We start from the raw sequence: 21213 nt of genomic DNA, 5'->3' as shown, positions 1-21213 counted from the left end.
GGGTCATGGGATCGAGCCCCACATTGGGCTCCTTGCTCAGTGGGAAGCCTGCTTCTCCCTCTCCCTCTGCTGCTCCCCCTGCTTGTGTTCTCCTGCTCTGTCTCTGTCAAATAAATAAAATTCTTAAAAAAAAAAAAAAAAAATCTACTACTGACAGAACTAAACAAGCACCAAACCCAGAATTACAGGCCTCCCCTAAAACAGGGCAATTGTTCTCAACCAACCCTCTGTACATATTACAATCTCCCGGAGAACACTGGAAAAATACAGATACTCATGGATCACCCCAGACCAACTAAATGAGATTCTCTGGGAAATAAAAAGATCAAGAGACTCGATACCTTCACAATATACAGGGAGAATAAAGTATGAAAGAGGAGAAGGAGAGAAAGAAAAAGTAAGAAGCAGGGATACAGAGACTTGAGTTCTAGAATTTAAGGACAAATGATGGAAAGAAAGACATCACACAGCATTAAAAATAAAGCCATGACATACATCTCTTGCTTAGCTATTAACCTAACCTCATTTCCAAAAGCCCTCCACCTTTTTTTAAAGATTTCTTTGAGAGAGAGAGCGCATGCACACGCATTGGGGGAAGGGCAGAGGGAGAGAATATCCAAGCAGACTCCCACTGTGTGGAGCCCCACGAGGGGCTCGATCTCACGAGCCATGAGATCAGGGCCTGAAAGCAAGAATCAGATGCTTAACTGACTAAGCCACCCAGGCGCCCCCAAAAGTCTTTCTACAAATAACATCAAGGGTAGGCAGGTTTAGATAAGCTTCTAGTCAAGGTAAGGGGAACAACGGTAGAAAGAGCTGAGAAAGGACCACGAACATGAGAGGGGTGCAGAGATTAGCTTTCAGTTCTCGGATAGGTAGCAGAAGAAAACAGGGGAAAGGTATATTACATATTATTCATTTGACTCAAGCCCAAGTCACTGACATGTTCTCTAAAATGTATTCAATTTCAGATACAGATTTTGGCGTTAATTCTGAAAATCTAAGAGAACTGACCTTGAATGCTATTGGCCTTCACAAGATGGGCACAGTCCATCAGGACTTCCTTTGGTATGTCTTCTATCTTCTCTCCCTGGAACATAAAAATAAAAGAGATGGTCCACTACCTTGTCACTGATCAATACTGGAGCACTTATAGGGCTTTACTGCCTTACTAGGCACAACTTTATTAAAAGCAGAGGCTCTTCACTGTATTTCAGAACACTGAAAAATGAAGTCTATTATGGGAATGTTTGAGAGAAGGCCGTACAAGTAATATGGAAAATATTAATACTTAATAAGTGAGTGAAAAGGGTATAAAAGAAAACCACCGAAGTACTAACTGTAATTATGTCTCAGGAACTTTCTCCTCTTTCTTGTCACTTTCTTCTCTTCATTCTTACTTCTGGAAACCTTGTGGGGAAATGGTGCCTATTTCTGATAACTGGAAGTCTTCTTTGCTGAGGTCCCTATGACCTTCCTTTCAAAGAGATATCTTATGGTCTTGAGTCTCAAACATCGTTTGAGGTAGGTCATCTATCAGCCTTAATTAGGAACCCTGCTCTTGGTGTGTTCGATATAACCACCCACCCTAAGGGAAAAATAATATTGACTCATTTTCTGTACAGATACTGTAACAAAGTCAAAGCTGAAAAAGCAAAGCCATTCCAAAAGAACAAAAATATTTCAAAGGCAGAGCAAGTGGGAATCACCTCAGTACTGGCTCCAACTAGGCATGGGATTAAAGCAGCACTTCCATACGGGGATGAAATGTGCGACCTACCTAAATAACTGGAGATAAATTAAGTTTATCCCATTACGTTTCAGAACTTTTTTTGTTTCTTTTTAAAATGTTTTAAAATGAGGATGTCTCAAGTACATAACATTGACCAAAAAAATACGTGATTTAAGTTTGCCACTACTTTAATGACATAGCTCATAATGTGCAATTCCCTGACCACTTTAAGAAAGGATTCTGAATTTAACATCTTGATAACACAATGTCATTACTAAGAATATCAACCATTACACTAGGCCATAATATGGTGATAGTGATGCCTTCAGGAGGTTCAAAAATACACAGAGGCAGACTGACCCTATTCTAAATAAATCAACATGAGTAATTATAGAACAAAACAGCTACCACTTTCGAAGTACCCACCATGTGCCAGGCACTAAGTAAACAGCCATATGAAATAGATAGTATTATCTTCACTTTAGCAACGATGAAAATGAAGCTTAGCAGGGTTAAGTAACTGGGCCAGGATCCCCTAAATCTAGTAAGTGACAGAGCTGAGAGATGAACCCAGGCCCAAGGGTTGTAGCAACTGACCCCAGAGTACAGTGCCTTTGGAATTCTTATGGAAATGTAGTTTCTTGGTCCTGGATATTAGCCTACATCCTCATATCCCTTCTTACTACCTGTGTCTGTCAGTATTCCTGAAGCAATCTCATCTTCCTGTTGGCTACTTCTAATATAATACGAGCGGACTTAAAAAAAAAAAAAAACAAAAACAATCCTTCAGCTTAGCGTTATGCATAAAGTCAGAGTGAACTCTGACTGGAGAGTCTGAGGTGCTCTCAATATGTAAATGTCAGAATTGTGACTGTGGGCTTTGTGCCATCTCTGTCAATAAGGTAAGAGACCTCTAGATAGCTGAGGGTTTTCTATGGTTTTCAAAAATCAAAGAAGCCTAGGAAAGAACACTGCTGAATATCTCTGATCTTCAAGGTCTGGGTTGAATTCAACTGAATTCAACAACGAAAAGTTAACACATACGATGCCTAACATGTGCCAGGCATTATTCTAACTGCTTCAGTCATACTAGCTCATTTAATCGTCACAATGGCCCAAGAAGACAGGTACTGTTAGCTCCCTTTTACAGATGAGGAAATGGGCACAGCTAGGTGACTTGCTCAAAGTCACACAGCTAGTACGCAGGACAGCCAGGGCTCCCCTCCAGCAGTCTGGGTCCCCAACCACTGGTTTTACTCCATCTCCAACACTCACTTGGTACCTACTGAGTACAAAAGGCTACGCCACTTACTGCAGATCAACCAGGTCAACGTTCCCTAAACAGCACATATTTTTATTGAGCACATGATGTTGCTTCCAAAAGAAAATGAAATTAAACTTCTTTTCAAACAAGGAGTAACTGGTAGTAAGTGAACTTGGGACTACCACTATTATTTCCATTTTCTGACACAGCAGAGTCTAAAGGAAAAGAAAAACTTAATCTGAACCGAAAGGAAACTTGGTAACACCATACTCTATTTTCTCCAAACTTAAAATTTGAGTTCCAAAATGGCAAGAAGTTGCCAAGGAGAATTCAGACTTTTGTTCCAGCAGAGTTCACAATCTTCCTCTTTTTGACATAGCTCATGATGTGCTTTACAATACAGTTCTCAAAAACATAAACAGTATAAATAAAGATGGGGCACAGTGTATAACCTTGCTAATAGATTAAGAAGTGAATATTATAATCATAATGAAATAGCATCTTATACTTACTTAAAAATTGTCAAAAGGTTGCTATTTTTTTTAAGTTGTAAAATCCCAGGAAGGGTTTGGAAAACCTGTATATATCAGGTAGCATTTTAAACTAGTGCAATTATTTTTAGAGGGCAATCGGCCTCTGAAAGATTTACCAAATGTTTCTATCTTTTGGCTCAGTGATTCCATTTCTGAGAATCATTGTAAAAAACTTACTTTGAAAGAAAAACAGAATATGGTTCATAAAGAACATTTCTTGTTGGGGATTCATAATGCTGAAAACTGTAAACAACTTATATTCTGAAAGGGAGGTTTTGTATTAATTGTGGCATATTATCTACCAACTCAAAGCAGCCAGTCAAAACAATAAATATGAAAATAATATGGTAAGATGAAAAAGTTTATCACACTGTCACTTTAAAGAGTCATACAATCAACTAGGGGAATTAACAACTGTAATAATACAACAGGATGGAATGTAAACAAAAAAAATCTAAGTGCATGGCATGACATCACTCAAAGGCATGTGGTAAAAAATAGAGCAGCTTACAAGTAACTCTGGAAAACAGCATTTTGACTGGAAACTAACGGCAAAAAGACAAAAATAATTGCACATAAACACTGTACTTTAGTTGATAAAGTTGTTTTGAATGGGGAGACAGCTTAACAAATCTGAAACCACTTACACAAATAGTGCAAATAAGCAAATAGATGGTGGATGGTGGGAACCAGGCTTCTCGCTCTGAGAAGAAGTAACAGAGAGAAGCAAGGAGAAAAGGCTAGAATGGCCTCTGTAATAATAGAGTTGTCAAAGACATCAGTATGAGCTCGTGTTTAGCTTAACATAGATACAAATGGAGACACAGAAACAAAGATTCACAGGAATTACTAACATGCGTTAGTATACCTACATGTAGTTCCTAGCTCTGTAGCTCATGTATACATACATGTAGTTCCTAGCCCTCTGACAGGGCCTAGAAGCAACGACACTCCAGGAGCAGTGAGCACACCACATCCAGATCTTGGCTTCTAAATACCATTCCCCAATAAAAGGAATCAGGGTTCCTTGGAGAAAGGGCTGATTCAAGGACTGGGGCAGGGAAAATACAAGATGAGCCCATAGCATCTTAGAGAGCCAGAGAGCAAGGAAGTGCTCAAAAACCAAAGGATGGGAGCATATCAAAGGAACACAAGAGCCAAGCTGAAAGAGCTCCAACTAAATCTGGGACAATTTCAGCAACCAAATAACAAAGAACTGGATTATAACCCCGAGTATAAAATAAACATATGAGTCCATAGTGATACAAATAAACTACTGTATTAAATATATAGGGGAGGGGCGCCTGGGTGGCTCAGTCGTTAAGCGTCAGCCTTCGGCTCAGGTCGTGATCCCGGGGTCCTGGGATCGAGCCCCGCATCGGGCTCCCTGCTCAGCAGGAAGCCTGCTTCTCCCTCTCCCGCTCCTCCTGCTTGTGTTTCCTCTCTCACTGTCTCTCTCTGTCAAATAAATAAATAAAATCTTTTAAAAAAAAAATAAATAAACATATAGGGGAGAAGAGATGAATCTTCCTTATATATGTAAATACTCCCCCCACTGTAAGAAGTAGAGTTTAATTCCATCCCCATCCCCTTGAGTATGGGCTGGACTTGGTAACTTGTCTCCAAATAACAGAGTATGGAAGGGGGGAGAAAAACAAGACTCCAGTGGACAAACCCGGCAAACACTGAGCTGGCCAGGAGATGAAGGTTAGCAACATCAGTGCTAAGTTCTATTAATGCAGGTAGCCTTGACATGATGTGATGCGGAGGGCACTCCACCTCTGTGCTATTCTTCCTCCAAAACCCAGAACATTAGTCATGAGAAAAACATCAGATAAACTCAAATTGAGTGATATTCTGTCAAGAACCTGACCCGTACTTCTCAAATTGTCACGGTCATGAGAAAGAGGGAGAGTCTCACACTTTCACAGTGTGAAACTGCCACAGACCAGAGCCTAGGCAGACATGACAATTAAACACAATGTGGGACACTGGGCTGGAGGAGGACATTAATGGAAAAACTGGTGAAATCAAAATAGAGTCCAGAGTTTAGTTAATGGTAACGTACCAATGTTGGTTTCTTGGTTCTGACAAATCTGCCGTAATAAGATCAGATGTTCACAATGGCGGGGGAAATAGGCACGAGGTATATGGGAACTCTGTACTATCTCTGCAACTTCTCTCTAAATCTAAAATCATTCCAAAGTAAGACGTTAAAAAAAAAAGTACTACATATAGCAAGTATATATACCCTATGATTCAACTGTATAAAATATAATATATGAGGGGCGCCTGGGGGGCTCAGTCGTCAAGTGCCTGCCTTCGGCTCAGGTCATGGTCCCAGGGTCCTGGGATCAAGCCCCACATCGGGCTCCCTGCTCTGCAGGAAGCCTGCTTCTCCCTCTCCCACTCCCCCTGCTTGTGTTCCCTCTCTCGCTATATCTCTCTCTGTCACATAAATAAATAAAATCTTTAAAAAAATAAAAAAATAAAATATAATATAATATATGAAAGTAAAGGCATTAGAAAACCAGTGCTTTTGGGACGCCTGGGTGGCTCAGTCAGTTGGGCGTCTGCCTTTGGCTCAGATCATGATCCCAGGGTCCTGGGATGGAGCCCCACAATGGGCTCCTTGCTCAGCGGGAAGCCTGCTTCTCCCTCTGCCTGCCACTCCCCCTGCTTGTGCTTACTCACTCTCTCTCTCTGACAAAATAAATAAATAAAATCTTTAAAACAAATAAAAAATAAGTAAAGTCTTCTGCTCCAGAAAACACCTCCACTACCTCAAAAAAAAAAAAAAGAAAAAGAAAAAGAAAACCAGTGCTTTTATGTTACTAGGAAACGTTGCATCTTTTCCCCTTACTATTCTAATGCTGTTTTAAATGTCCCAAAGAAGCCCCTGATAACTGGGAACATCCACCCTCGGTGAGGGAGTGTGAAAAGGAACACACATGATCTCCATGGGAAAAGACAGAAGGTCCAGAATTGTCCACTGAAATGAAAAGGAGAGAGAGCAGAGGTGACAAACCACACAGCTGAACTGGCAGGATAATTACGCAGTGGGGACAGTGGTTCTAGCTGGGGTATATGGACTATGCCCCCTTCCAAGTATCCAAAAATCACCAGACTTTCCCTTAGTGATTTTCCAGGTCAGGGGTAAGACATCTCTTCATTTGCTGATTTTCCAACTTTTATACATATTTATTACTTTAAGCAATTTAAACTGCAAAAAAAGGACAGAGGACAAGATAGGATGCTCATAGCTAGAGAAAAAGTCACGAGTCCATGTTTAAATCCAGTTACCTTATGTAATCGAAGGTATACATGAGCCGAAGAGAGTTTGTCCACATGAAACCTACAAAGAATGAAAACCACTTTTAGCAAGAGGTACAAGACAACCACCTCCTCAGACCCCTTGCCTTTAAAGCATTCTAGTCCAGAAAGTATTAACTCAGTGCTCACCACATGCCAAGCACCATAGGGAGTATAAAACACAGTCACTACCTCCAAAGGCACTATCAACTGGGAGAGGTAAGATAAACATGGAAGGTTCTGCAGCTGTGTGAGACTAAGTGCCAAGATGAATACTAGAGACGATAAATGGAAATGCCCTGGAAAGGGTGATTTTTCCAGTGAGAAAGAGCTATCCATAACCAAAGGCTTCACTGATGGACTGAGGTTTAGAGGGTCCCTGACTGAAGCATGGGACTTAGAGAAAACACAGAGAAAGGAATTTCAGGTGAGGAGAGAAAGGAATGGAAGAAGTCATCAAGACTGCGGTGTTGCAAGCCTGGGAGACTGGCAGGACCACGGAGAGAAATACTTTACAGCTTGGGGAAGTGACACCAGTTTGGGGAAAAAAAGATGAGAGGTTTGGTTTGGGACATCCTAAGTTTCAAGCGATGGCAAAACAATCCAAAGAGAAGCACAGAGTTGGAAGAGTCATAAAATGGGTCAGACCAACAATTCATCCTGCCTCACATGTGACAATGGCCCTAAAACAGGGCTTCTGGGAAAGCATGGGGGTTGCCCTTTATGATATTGTCCTAAAAACATAGGAACGCCCTACCATCCCAATGTCCCAAATTTACCTTTTATTAAGGCTCTATCATCTGCCAATTTAATGAAATCTTTCTAAACTTAATTCCTTTCTCACCTAATCTTAACGTTTTGAGATACTAAGTTTTTCATATTTATAATTCACCAAATAAAGTTGATTTTCTCTCTCCTCAACTTCCAGAGACACCCCCAGGACTCTAGCACCAAACAACAGTAACACATCATGGTCACTTTGGGATTCTGTTAACTTTAATCATCTCTTCCTTAGTTCCTAACTTTCCAGGCTAAAGAGTTTTCAGTAAAAACCTAAGGAGGTATATATTTCTCTAGACATTTTCTTAGCAATAATGTATCTTTCAGAGGTGAAAATGGTCACACACTCACACCTAGTACAAGATGCAGACAGCGTGGTTCTATATAAATGTTAAGATTACGGTGTTCTCTCTTCAACAAGTTAAGCATCTTGTTAGTCACTTTGGATCCAGAAAAATATTACACTTTTTTGGCAGTCTATGATGACTCTAGGTTCTATTATTAACCTTTACTGCTAGCCAGAAGTGGACATTGATTTATTTTTCCCCAACTGGTTCATTTACTCATTTGCATTCCCATATAAGAGATTCCTACTGATTAGTGTCTTCAGCTCGGCCTTTTCCACTGAAAAAAATGTGTTTTTGCAAATCTGAAATTACATAGCTCATTACCCTCTTGCAGGATCCTAGGATTAGAACCCATTAGGAAGCAAGTTCAGCTGAGAAGTAACTTCTCCCATTCCAACTTGTCTTAAGCCAGTTCTCCATTTACAACAACTCTTTCCTACATACCCACAGTAGCTCGACTGTATTCTGATTTTCCTTAAGAAAAGGTCTCTGATGTGGAATTTTGTCAAAAGAAACACACAAATAATTCAATATACATCGAATGGAGTGATACATAAGTAGTTGAAATGCCAAAACACACAGAGAATATATCACTGCTGATACACAGACCAACTCCAGGCTGGTAGGTATACCTCTATAAACAAACTATCGTGAACAAGTTTCCTTAAAAAAACCTTTCCAAACCTTCTAAAATGTTCACTCCAAAAAGTGTAAACCATGCCCAGTAGTTCCCTAGTTAACTTCCTCTCTCTCTACTTCATCACTGTTTTCTTTACTGAACGCAGAGACTAGAAAGCTCAATAAATGAGCATCAGTGACCGGGGGATGCAGAGATGCAGGCCCTCAGAAGCTGAGTCATTTAACTCCTGAAAGTGGAGTCCCTGGAAATACTGTTCATTAGGGAGTTTGGAGGCAGTAAACACACACTATTTCTATTTTCTTTTGTTTAAAGATAAATTCAGTTCCATTCTCATTTAGTCCTGGGAAAATCCTTTGCTTAAAGGTGCCTCAGAAGGTTTTCTGGTATAATCAGATGCTGATGTTCACACAGGTAGAGTTCCAAAATTTATCTCAGAGTGAACCATGTTGAAAAACTACCCCGGAATGTCGATCAACTGAATCATTCCTAGTATGCCCAGGAATGTTTCCAGGACTGACAGAACAGTCTTGAAATTTAGGGCTGGCTATTGTACCTCACATTAGGCCTCGAATAGGTTCTAAAAGTGAAAGTCAATCACTTCCAACAACAGTCATTAGTCTCAAGGGTGTCAAGATGGCTATCAAGGTATCTGTAGACACCAATTTGGTTAAATAGCATTCCAGGAGATAATCAACCATAATGAAATAAAAAACCCAACTCAGAACACAGAGGGTGCATGTTATAAATTAGAAATTTCTCTTCCACTTATTTAATTAAAAAAAAAAAAAGTCAGGTAAAAGGCTGTGGTAAATTGACTTTCGTGATGCATCTGAATATGTACCTTTACTATGCAGGTACTTATGCCTCAAAGCTGACATGTTTAAAAATTCACAGCAGATAACTACATAACAGGTGTGGCCATTCTCATATCCCTTGACAGGATCTGGAGATCTTTGGGCTTTAAGGACAACTGAAATAATCCAGCTCGGTGACAGGTGCTCAAAATGGAGATACCAGAATGCAGTTATTATGAAGAAATGTCCAGGAGAGATCATCGCTAGAGAGGCAGAGAGTTAGTCAATTTTTCCTGAACGTGTACCATGGGCCAGGTCCTATGGTAGGGAATGGGATGTGGTAGTAAACAAAGTAATCGTTGTCCTCATAGGACAACTTTAGACTTAAATAGTTTAAAGTTCCAGGAAGGTAAGCAGCACTCAGTCTAGAAGCCCTGGGCATTGCAAACCCCCGACCTGAGGTAAGGGGGTACAAAGCAGTGTCTACCTGATGACACCTGGTATTTGAGTTCAGAAGATGGGCCACTGTGCTGGAACAGGGGGGAAATTAAAAAAAAAAAAAAAAGACTTTAAAATTCCTCAGGTTTATAGTGCCTCTCGGTTCCTTTAGCGAGGACAAACAGGAAAGCATTCCCTCTGCATCATGAATTAGCCCCTCCATAATGGGGTAGGCTGGAGCAACAGAGGAGGAGCCCTTTGGTGGGTGTCTGCAGCTGGGCCCGGGGGGTTCTGAGGATGGCCACATCTGGGGGGAGCTTAAGTTAGTCTCTGTGCAACAGTTTTCCTATTAAATGTCCAATGTTGTCCACTCTACTGAAAATCAAGCAGCTCTTTTTAAAAAGTGCCTAACCTCTGTGTCTCTAGGGAATTGAGTGAAGGATCCAGGCACACACTTGGAGAAAAGAGGTCCAGAGAGAGCTGCAGAAATGGCCTGAGGAAGGAAGGCATCCTTAGCCAAAGAGCAGCAGCCGAAGGGAAGAAAGAAACTGGTAATTCAGAACTAAAGCCGGCTGGGGGGGGGGGGGGGCGGCCAGCAACAACCTGAGCACATCTGTTCAGTTTCCCTCAGCCTTAGCTTCCTCATCTGAAAATGGGCTTAATACCAGTAACTCTTTTACAGGGCTACTGTGAAATTAAATGTATTAATAAAGTAAACACCTACCAATACTTGGCATATAGCTAGGTATTAAGTGTTCATTATTATTATTAAAACAAAGAGGATCGGGGCACCTGGGTGGCTCAGTTGGTTAAGCGACTGCCTTCGGCTCGGGTCATGATCCTGGAGTCCCGGGATCGAGTCCCACATCGGGCTCCCTGCTCAGCGGGGAGTCTGCTTCTCTCTCTGACCCTCTTCCCTCTCATGCTCTCTATTCCTCATTCTCTCTCTCTCAAATAAATAAATAAATAAAATCTTAAAAAAAAAAAAAAACAAAAACAAAGAGGATCTGTGTGCTTATCTTTAGGGATAGCATTTGGCCGGGGGTGTATGGAGTTGTGGAGACCACACCCAGCTCTATATATAGAATTAGGCTCCAGGAGAGACACATCACAAGAGTAGAAGCTGAAGACAGAAAAGGAAAGCAAACTGAGCTCGACAGTGTTACATGAAAGTCATGGGAGCCCATGTCCTCCTAAAAGGTTTGAGGTCCGAGTGGTAGAAATGCCCATATGGCATTCTAAGGCAGTTAGAAAAGGAAAAGAATTCAACTAAAATGAAGGAGTTTTTTGTTCATTGGTCATTGTTTTTTGGGCTGGGTTTTGTGAACAGCAAGAATAAATTATCTTGGAAGGAGACAAAGAAAGTATAATTATTATTCTTTAAATTTCCAGAAAATATTTTAGAAAGAGGGAGTAGAGGCGGATCAAGACAGGGCTAACGTCATGACGGAGTTGAGAAGACAAAGGGAACCCAGCCTGTGTTTTCTTTAAAGCTGGACCTGGTCAGATGCTCTATCTATTTCATCTACACGGAAGTTTCTATTTTCCTCACTGCTACTTGTGAAGCCCTCATCCATCCTTCATCCTTTCAAGAAGAGTGGTCTGAGTGTTTTTGAGTGAGGTGGTCTCACTAGTCCACTCTGAGAAGACCACATATGAGGTTAAAGAATGTCTAGGTTCCAGAAGCCTCTATGGTCATCCCCAGTTTACACGGCAATTATAAATGAAGGGGGCTGGCAGGCAGCTACTTACCACTGACCATTCATAAACAAAATGCAAAGCAAGAGTTCTAGGTTTCATCATAAAAGTCAGGTGGTTGGCCAAATCTAAGAAAGTAAATAAGGCATAGAAAGGAGAACCAGAGTTATTACTTACCAAATATCTTCAGGCCAGCCATGCTTTATTAGATCTTCATCTATAGTGAGGAACAAGAAAACAAAGAAAAGGTTAAAAAAAACCTGTCAAATGAAAATAGTTTATAGTAAGCGGGGGAGTGGAGAAATCCCAAGCCTTTCCACAAGTGTTTCTCTCCCTTAATGGAGGAAAGAGTAATTCAGAGGCTATGATGCTTGAATAATACAGGAAAAAAAATTCGTAAAAATGGTTTTTACATTTGGGCCATCATAATTGTTATTATTTTTATAATAATACTTATAAGAAACTTCAAAAAAATTTCCATTAAAAGACAGTAAAACTTCAAATCAGAGCAGCTAAGAAGTTAGATGAGGTCCAAGAAAATTGATTCACTGTAAGAAACTTATTTGTTAAAATGGCTTTGCTAATCAGTGGACTGCATTTTACTTTTTAAAAAAGACCTCTCAATTATAAAATTGTAGAACATTGGAAGATAAAATAACCACCAGAAGTATAAAAAAGGAAGTAAAAATCACCTAAAATTCTGTCACATACAAAAAGAAAAACAGAATAGAAGAAATAGCTACAAGTTAAAACGGTCTCTGTGGGATGGAACACGGGTGTTGGAAAGAATAGGGTGAAAAACTGATGTTTTTATGACATGCATTCTGTTACTATTTCAATTTTTAAGCTATGTATTTATTAGATCAAAGTAAAATAAAAAATGAAAACGTTCTTTGGAAACAATGACTACTTAATTCCATCATGTGAATAAACTTTTCTACTGTTCAGATTTGGATTGTTTTTAATTATAAATGCTTCAGTAAATATTTTTAAAGTAAGTATGTCCATATTCCTGATTATTTCTTTCAAAGCATATTTATAAAAGGTGAATTATTCATTCAAAATGTATACTTTTACATTTTTAAGGCTAATAATATATATCACTACAGAAAGGTAATATCAATATACATTTCCAATAGCCACATTAATAATTAGAAACTAATTGTGTTTAATACAAAAGCATTATTTAAAGTATTAGACAATGATTGATATGATGGTTTAAAATGTACCCAAGAGAGTATAATCTATCCAACTTGAAAGGTATTCATTTTCCAGAAAAACAAAAGGATGATAAATCTTGGATGAGGGTACTCTCAGAAACGGCAGACACCATAAATTTTCTGAAGGGCTTTCTACTAGCTTAAATGGGAAGCCGAGCCAATAGCCAACAAGTAATCAAAAAAAGTAAAGGGAAATATAAAAACCTCTTTTCCTCAGTCAGGCAATGTTTGGCTCCCTGGTGACACCTGCTGGCTAATAAAAAGAAAACATCTGAAAGCTTTTTAGTGAAAGTAAATTATTCAATTAAAAATTCATTTATGTTCCATCTAGTCATTTGTCTGAAGTCATCAAGGCTATTAGACATAAGTATGAAGTGCTAGGAGCACTAGAAAATGGGGTACTTTAAAAATGTAATACCTTTCTTACAAAGCAGACTAGGAAAGCTGACACCTCCAAATGACTCCAAGTGGTCATGGGGAAAAAATGTTCCACACATAGATTTTTTTCTACATACATTTTAATGACAGCAAAATACTACTCCAGTGGGCTCTGGAAAGAATCTAAATTTACATCTGTAGGCATAAATTGTGTATCTAGATTTATATCTGTAGATAACAAGTTTCTACAACTGACATTCCTTTAAATGGGCTGCAATCAAGCCCATCCTAACCCTTCTCCACGAAGCCTTCTTGGTTCTCTCGGAATCACATTTACTCTCTGCCCCCTCTACTGCTACAGCACTTATTCATATTGCTTCACTTCACCCATACTCTTTAAACTAGGCTTCATTTTTTAGAGAATTTTAGGTTCACAGCAAAATGACCCATTATTTTTGTGTGCACCTCTCCACCTTTAATGCTATAATAGCACAGACCACATCTTCCTCTTTGGCTACTCAGACAGGTTGGCATATGGCCCCAAGAAGATCAGCCCCAGCAAATCATAAACTAAAATGGAAGGAAAAAAGAGACATGGTGGGAAGGTCACTGGCAAAGCTGCCTTAGGTCAGTACCACCAGGAGCCCATCAGTGGGAAGCAGTATCAATGCTGTCCTTCACTGTAAGAAAATTCCCTGCCCAGAGTCACACAGTGCAAAACCCACACAACCGTATGTAGCAGCTCTCCTTTAGGTGCTTCTCAGTAACCTAAGTCTTGGGCTTGCATCCTTGATGTGGTAGAAAGAAAAGTAGATTTAATCAGGTGTGGATCCATATCTACTGTAGATAAGCAGGACTGGTTCTAACAGTGCCTCCTTGCTCAGTCTCATACAAGGAGATGCATCCCCTTCTCAGGCACATTCATCAGGAGGATACAAAGAAAAAAATACAAATTACCTATGATGATGTATGAGTTACTAGGAGAAATAGAAAACTCAAGTATTAATATACAGCAGACTGCTTCTCCATAAGTCACACCAGAGACAATGGCATAAATTCATTATAAGAAAAAACTGTTTAAAAATTATTTTATGGTCGTTTTTGTTTTTTTTCTCTTGGATAGGATGTAATAGTCTTGCTTATTCTGATTCTGCTTTATGGCAACCAGTATCATTGCAAAGTTCTAAACCATTTATATAGATCTGAATAATAACTATATATATTTACACAGCTATTACATATATCACATTACATATTTTATATATGCTACACTGTATGTGTTATATTAGATATGTGTATATGTTAACTATAGTTACATATCTATATATACTACAGTAATATATAACATTACTGTTCTTTGACATTTTTTCCTTTCTGGCTTTATTTATTTCATTCATGTCAAATGTCTCATACTGAAGAATGTTATACTTGCCTCTTTTAGAGAATCAAGCTTAAACTGTTGTCAGTTTCAAACTGCACCTAGAACAGACTGATGGTTTTAGGGCCGGGGGGGGCGGGGAAGCAATACCCGGAGGTTCAAGAAAAGTAATTGGAGGGAATTGGCCAGCTCTCAGATTACTGAAACGGTCACCTGGCCCTGGAGTGGTCCCAGGAGAGGGAGGAGCCAGCTCTGGAAAGCTAAAAAAACTCCATCAGTTTACTGAGCGCCCACCCTGGGCCAGGTGCTTTACTCAGGCTCTTCCATTTAACCCTCACACCCCTGCAAGGCAGATACTGGCCCATGATGCTCTCCTTATATCTCAGCAATGTGAGGTTCAGAGAGGTGAAGTGACTACAGCTAGTCTGCTAAGAGCTGGGGTTTTAACGCAGATGGGCCTGACTTCAGAGAGCTCTTTTCCAAAACATAACTCCGTCCCTGTGAGAAGAGCCACTGTGTTTTCTCCAAGCTTGAAGAAGAATGCTTCTGTCAGGTCTCCAAGCTCCCCTGCTGCAGATCTTTTCTCCCTCAGCTCAGTGCTGTCAACTCACTGCTCCAGAGCAAGCAGTTTTCCCTTTTAAACTTTAGTTCACATTGATTAGTGGGTCAAGAAATTAATTCAGCTGGTTGAGTTTAGCTTTGTAAAAATAAAACAAAACAGAAAAGAGGGCATAGCAAAGAGTTTGGGTATTTTTTTGTAAATTTTTGTTTTAGTTACATCAATGTGTACAGTATGGAATTGATTTCATTCTGATGAGAGTGATCAACAAAGTTTGAAAAAATAATGTTAACATTTCATAACTCAAAAAGAGCCATCTTCAGCCTCAAAAACCCTAAAAGTATGTTTCCTCTATTCTTAAATGGGGTAAAATGTACAGAAAATGATCTTTTCAACCAAGTCACAGATGATTTTTACTTGACATAAGTTAGCACAGGTAACCTCTGATTCATATCACCCTAAATCAAACGATACCACAAAACTCTTAGTAAAAGTTAAGTTTCTAATCAGCAACAAGTGGTCCAATAGGCCCCAACATTATTTGATATAACTAAATTCTAGGAAAGTTAACACACTGAAGTTCCTTATAATGGGCTTAACTAGTAGTAGTTAGCTGGAAACTCAAATCTGACCAACTGTGGGGGGTTGGGGAGAAGGCAGTTAACACTTACCTGATGGAAATTTCAAAATCAAATGCTTTTGAAAACTTACTTTCATATTTATCCTTTCCCATGTAAATAGTGTAAGCAGATGAGTTAACTAAGACAAAACAAAAATATAAAAAACAGTTAGAGAACTTCATCCCCAACAAAACTGTTTCATGGGAAAAAAACATGACAAATGCTTCGATTAGAGGTTGGCAACACATGGCCCAGATGCCAGATCCAGCCCTGTTTTTGGACAGCCCCCATGCTAAGAAATGACTTTTACATTTTTAAAGAGTTGAAAACACAAAATGAAGAAGAATAAAGCTACAGAGACTGTATGTGGCTCACAAAGTCTAAAATATTTAATACCTGGCCCAAATAGGACAAGTTTATTGACCCTTATTATAGAATAGCACTTCCCTACTTTCATCAGGGATACAGTTCAATACAATTCCAGTTCAGTCCTATACTTCTGCCTTCTTCAAAAGAGTAAAAAAACAAACAACAACCCAACCTTCACCTCAACCATTTAAAAATAGGCTCCTATAACTTTGATGAGTTTTTTCATAATTTTATTTAGGCAATATTAGTTACCTTCCATGTTGCATATTATAATGGACTATCCCATTCTGGGGAAAGATGGTCAAGCATCTTCTAAATCAGTGACTCTGAACCCCGATCACACATTAGAATCACCTAATTATGTCCCAGCTCCATTAAGACTAACCAAATCCAAATTTCTGGTGGATAAGTAATGGTGTGTTTTTTTAAAGGCTCTTCAACTATTTCCAATGTGAAGTGAGTGTTAGGAACCAACGCCTTAAACCAAACTGAATATTCTAGGTATGGCTTACCTTGGAAATGACATTTGCTTTACCGAGCTAGTGTCTTTTACTGCAGGCATACTCCATCTGGAGTCAAACAAAAAGTTAAGTTTCCGAAATTGAAATTCTATCTGGGCACTGGGTTTCCAAGCTAGTCTACCAAAACTTGTTTGACCCCATCTGGATCTAAACTCCTGAGTTAATATATTGTCACTGGGCCCCCCGTCTGGGCAGCTTGTTGGCTGTCACTCTAGAGCACAGAACTAGTACACGTGAGTGGAGCTCTGAAGGCCAGGGGGTAGCACGCTCATGTATAAATTCTTAAATTCTTAAATAAATTGCCTGTACTTTCAGCAATGAGAAGCTCTTTAAATTATCATAGTTGCCTCTCTTGGGGAAGGAAAATCCCATTTCCTTCAGTCAACAGTTATAATGACCACAACTCAAAATTACCTGGAAGTAGTTGAGAGAACTATCTGAAAAGGAGAGAATATTTGCACTGACTAGTTGACAGAAATACTTGTCTATAATTGAGCATTCCATTAGCTTGGCAAGGCCTTAGCATAGCCAGAACAGCCATTATAACAAATGGCAGAAGTGCAGAAATAAAGCCATTTCAGATGGTCTCTGCACAACCCCAGCCTTATCCTATGTGTACACTCTTTGATCCTGTAATGTCACCACTAAGTATATGCTATAATTACTCTATCAAGCAATGATGTTCTTTTTACAACCTAAACACTCATTAAGACTGGTTAAACACTTGGTAGAACATCCATAAACAAAATACCACCTACCCACCGAAAACAAAAGGTAGAAATTAAATAAGAGTATTTTTCTATACATACAGCAAGATTCAATTTGTAAAAAATGAATATACAGTTGTATATGCATGTTTACAACTAGATGCTTAACATATGTACCTATTTTCTTTATATGTATGGGAAGATATACATATAACTGTTAACAATACTTACCTTGGCTAGCTGGCTTACCAAACATATAGATGGTTTTTATAATCAGAACGAAAGTAATTTTTCAAATGATTAAAATAAAATAAAGCTGTTTGTGCAGGCTAAGCCATCTAAATTATAGCCAAGAGAGTGACAGACAATTGTTTGGATGGTTGACTATAAAATGAGGTGATTAAGAACATAACTCAAATGCAAACTGAGGGGTATTCTACAAAATAATTCTTCAACAACAGTGTCATGAAAGACAAAGACTGAGCAACTGCTCCAGATTAGAATAGGCCGAAGAGTAATGAATGACAACTGAATGCAACAACGATTTGTAATGTTCCTTTGTTATAAATGCATTATTAGGACACCAATGAAAACCGAATAAAAGCTGATGAGTTAATAGTATTGCTGCAATGTTAATTTCCTAATTTTGATAATGAGGAATGCTTTTTGATAATAGAACATCTTTGATTTTCGGGGGGGGAAACCCTGAAGTATTTAGGGATAAAATGTGACAGACAAATGGCTCAAGAAAAAATGTGTGTGTGTGTGTGTGTGCACATGTGCACGCGTGTGTGGAGAGAGGGAGATGAAGAAAAAGAAAGAGGAAAAGAAAGAAATAAGTTCTAATGTTAGAATTTGGGGGATCTGAGAGGTTAGAAAGGAAATCTATTTTGTAACTTTCCTGAAAGACCGAAATTAGTCAAAATAGAAAATTCAAAATAAAAAGGAGCAAAACTGCTGAGCAAGAAGTCTGAATGAAGTTCCTGTGTATGTTAATAGGGATAAAGGAAAAGTAAATTGAATTATTCTAGTACTTTTGTTACTCTTGCCCAAAGAATCGGGTTGATTAGTATGGAAACTAGTCATCTTAAAGGTACCGGATTCAGGTGTAGCAACCAATCCAACTTTAGAGGCTCTGTGATAATTTCATAATTTACATAACAATCTATCTTGAGGTAGATGCAATTAAAAGGTACTAAAAGTACAGATGGACTTAATGAGCCAAGTGCAGATACTTCGTGGGTCCATAAATCAGATGGTCTTGAATTTGACAGTGGAAATACAGTAAGGCTAATGTTTCACTATTCGCTTAGGACAGAGCATGAAAACATGAATAAAGTTTAAGAGATTTTAGTTAGACACTAATTTTAAAAGGAAAGGCAAAAACTTTGTAACTGAGATTTTCTCCCCATTTAAAAAAAGTTTTTATACAGTAAACCTTAAGTTGGTTGAAAAGCTTGGCTAGCTAGATGAAGTCATTTCCTGAAGATTCTGTATGTTCAGGTTGTTTTCTCTAATGGAATATGTTAAGGTTTCATTACTATTTTACTGACAGTTATAATTTTTTCATTAACTTTGCAATTTTATTTTTAAAAGATTTTATTTATTTGAGAGAGAGAGAGAGAGAGAACAAGAGAGAGCTTGAGAGAGGGAGAGGTGCAGGCGGAGAGGGAGAAGCAGGATCCCCGCCGAGCAGGGAGCCTGATATGAGCCTCCATCCCAGGACCCCGGGATCATGACCTGAGCCGAAGGCAGACGCTTAACCGACTGAGCCAACCAGGCGCCCCTTTTGCAATTTTAAAGATTTGCTGCCCAGGTACGTTTTTGTTAAAGTCCAAATATTTTTCCAACAGGAAGCAGTTCTAGCCTTTTAATGGAAGCCAATGAGAAAAATATGACCCATAATCTTCTGAAACACTGTTATATTACAGGCATCTTTGTAAATATGAACATAGCTCAAAGAATTTAGAATGGCTTTAAGGAGAATAAGGCAGCTAACATAAAAAACATGTAGTACCTATATACCCTGCCTGTATTTTTTATTCCATTGTTGGGCTTCTTTGGATACCTATGTTGTTGGGAACTCTCATGAGTGGAGAAGCTAAAAAGAGATGTTGGAGTTAGGACAAAGTGTGCAAACAAAAAAGAGGGAGGATGCTATTAGGGGCCTATAACGGCTTTTCAGCCTAGTGTGAATTGTTTCTGGTAATTTTAATAATATGGGTAAGACAAACCAAATCTATAAAGGCAGAGAAATGGTTTATGGCACACTGTGGAAGTCTAGACTACTGAAAAAAATAATGAGATGTGACAGTGTCATGGAATGGGGGGGGCAGTCCGTGAGCAAATTCCTTGGGCCTTAATGTTCTCATCTTTAGAGAAAGTACCATCACCCTATTCAACAACATGGGGCTAGTTTCGCTTCAATCTCACGTTTAACAAGCAAGCAGAGAGAGTAACAATAGAATAGTATGTGCTATGACTAAGTCAAAAAATACCTTTATTCAACAAGCATTTATCAACTACTATGAGCCAGGCACTAGACTAGGGAAACAAGGAGATCCTGCCCCTGTCCTCAAGAAGCTTACGCTCTAGATTAAGCAGACAGCATTTAATACCATATGATAAGAGCAATACCAAAGATACACACGGGGTGTTAAGAGAGTCCCCTAAAGAGGTTTAGCTAAGCAATCTCTGGGTGGGAGTTAGGTTGGGAGAGTCATTTGTAAAAGATGAGCCAGAGCTGTCTTACGGGAGTTAATGGGATTGATCAAGCAAAGGGAACAACATACGCAGAAAAAACGAGGTCAAGACATAGCACTTCCTGGGAACTAAAAGCACGCTCTCCTTGGCTGCCAAAGACAAATCAGAAACACTATCATATGTCAATTTTTGAGATCTGGGACGTCAACTCGGCCCAGTGAGTGGCTGTACCGCCACTCCACGGTCTTTTTATTGTTTTCTGTTGCATTCCAAGACCTACAACGCTATCCTAGAAGGGTAGGGCGCACTTCCTGGAAGGCAGTGTGGTTGGCAGGTGTCTCCTTTCTCCTACAAAGTGGGTAATTACCAGGACGCAGTGAGAATAAAGGCCAAGGAGGTGGGAGTAACACCTGCGACGGGGGTATAAAGAAGCCCACAAACTCTGCCCAATTCCAGGTAGCGAAGGGAGGTCTTTCCGAGAAAAACAACTCCCGGATGCAAAGACAGCAGGGGTGATGGTCCATCTACGCTCCCCCAGGCCCTGACAAGGGGCACACGGGGACGACAGGGACGGACACAAAGTGGGGACCGAAAGGGCGCAGGAAGAAGCACCCACTACCGAGGAGGAGCAGTTTTAGGATGAAGTTCAGGCTGAACAGCAGCTTGGGGGTCCCGGCTTCGGAGCCCCGCTGTCAAGCAGGGACGGAGGAGGTTACGGCGCCCACTCACCGCTGTTGCTGGTAAAGTAGAACACCATGATCCCGGCGGCGGCGCAGATACTCCAGCGCGAAACAGAAGCACTCAACTCGACAGCTCAGGATACCAGAGAGCGGAGGCCGCCTGTTTCCCGGAATTCCTCGCGCACTTCCGGCGGACGTCGGGTCGCGTCATAACGCCAGCCCGTTGGCGCCATCTTTAATCCTGGCGGGGGGGCGGGGTACGGAGGGGTGCCGGTGGCGGGGGAGGGTGCAGGCGCGCTAATGGCAATCATTGGTTGGGGGGTTGAAGAAGGAAAGAAGATGGAGCTAGGACAATTCGTGGTTGGGAAACGCAGCGGGGAAATTCTATCTTCTTTAAAAAGATAAATACCTTTGGCCGACTTTATTTTTAGAATCTCCATCGAGTGGGCTGTCCTATCTTGAGGCCTATCTGTTGGTTGTATTTGCTACCCATCACCCGCTGATGGGCTCCCTGACAGCATTGAAACCGTTTGCCTTCTT

The 21213-nt window shown here is 39.9% G+C and overlaps 1 protein-coding gene across 6 annotated transcripts in view; it reads right to left on the bottom strand.

Moving 5' to 3' along the window:
• CCDC25 (coiled-coil domain containing 25) overlaps positions 1-20861 on the bottom strand; it is a 38199-nt gene extending 17338 nt beyond the window's left edge. For 2 of the 6 annotated variants that reach the window (XM_027598155.1, XM_027598160.2), the window contains exons 1-5: positions 20723-20861; positions 15785-15832; positions 11716-11755; positions 6833-6884; positions 1015-1090 (exon numbers count right to left, since the gene is read on the bottom strand). In XM_027598155.1, coding sequence (XP_027453956.1) covers positions 1015-1090; positions 6833-6884; positions 11716-11755; positions 15785-15832; positions 20723-20750 — 244 coding nt within the window. In that variant the 5' untranslated portion in view covers positions 20751-20861. Of the gene's footprint in view, positions 1-1014; positions 1091-6832; positions 6885-11715; positions 11756-15784; positions 15833-16574; positions 16632-20722 lie in introns of all 6 variants that reach the window. The other 4 variants (XM_027598157.1, XM_027598156.1, XM_027598159.1 and 1 more) reach the window with 4 other exon arrangements.
• Positions 20862-21213: the final 352 nt, after the last annotated feature.

Source organism: Zalophus californianus, chromosome 2 (assembly GCF_009762305.2).
Source record: "Zalophus californianus isolate mZalCal1 chromosome 2, mZalCal1.pri.v2, whole genome shotgun sequence".
Lineage (NCBI taxonomy): Eukaryota > Metazoa > Chordata > Mammalia > Carnivora > Otariidae > Zalophus > Zalophus californianus.
Note: the sequence above shows the minus strand (reverse complement) of the source record. Positions and strands in the feature narration are given on the sequence as shown.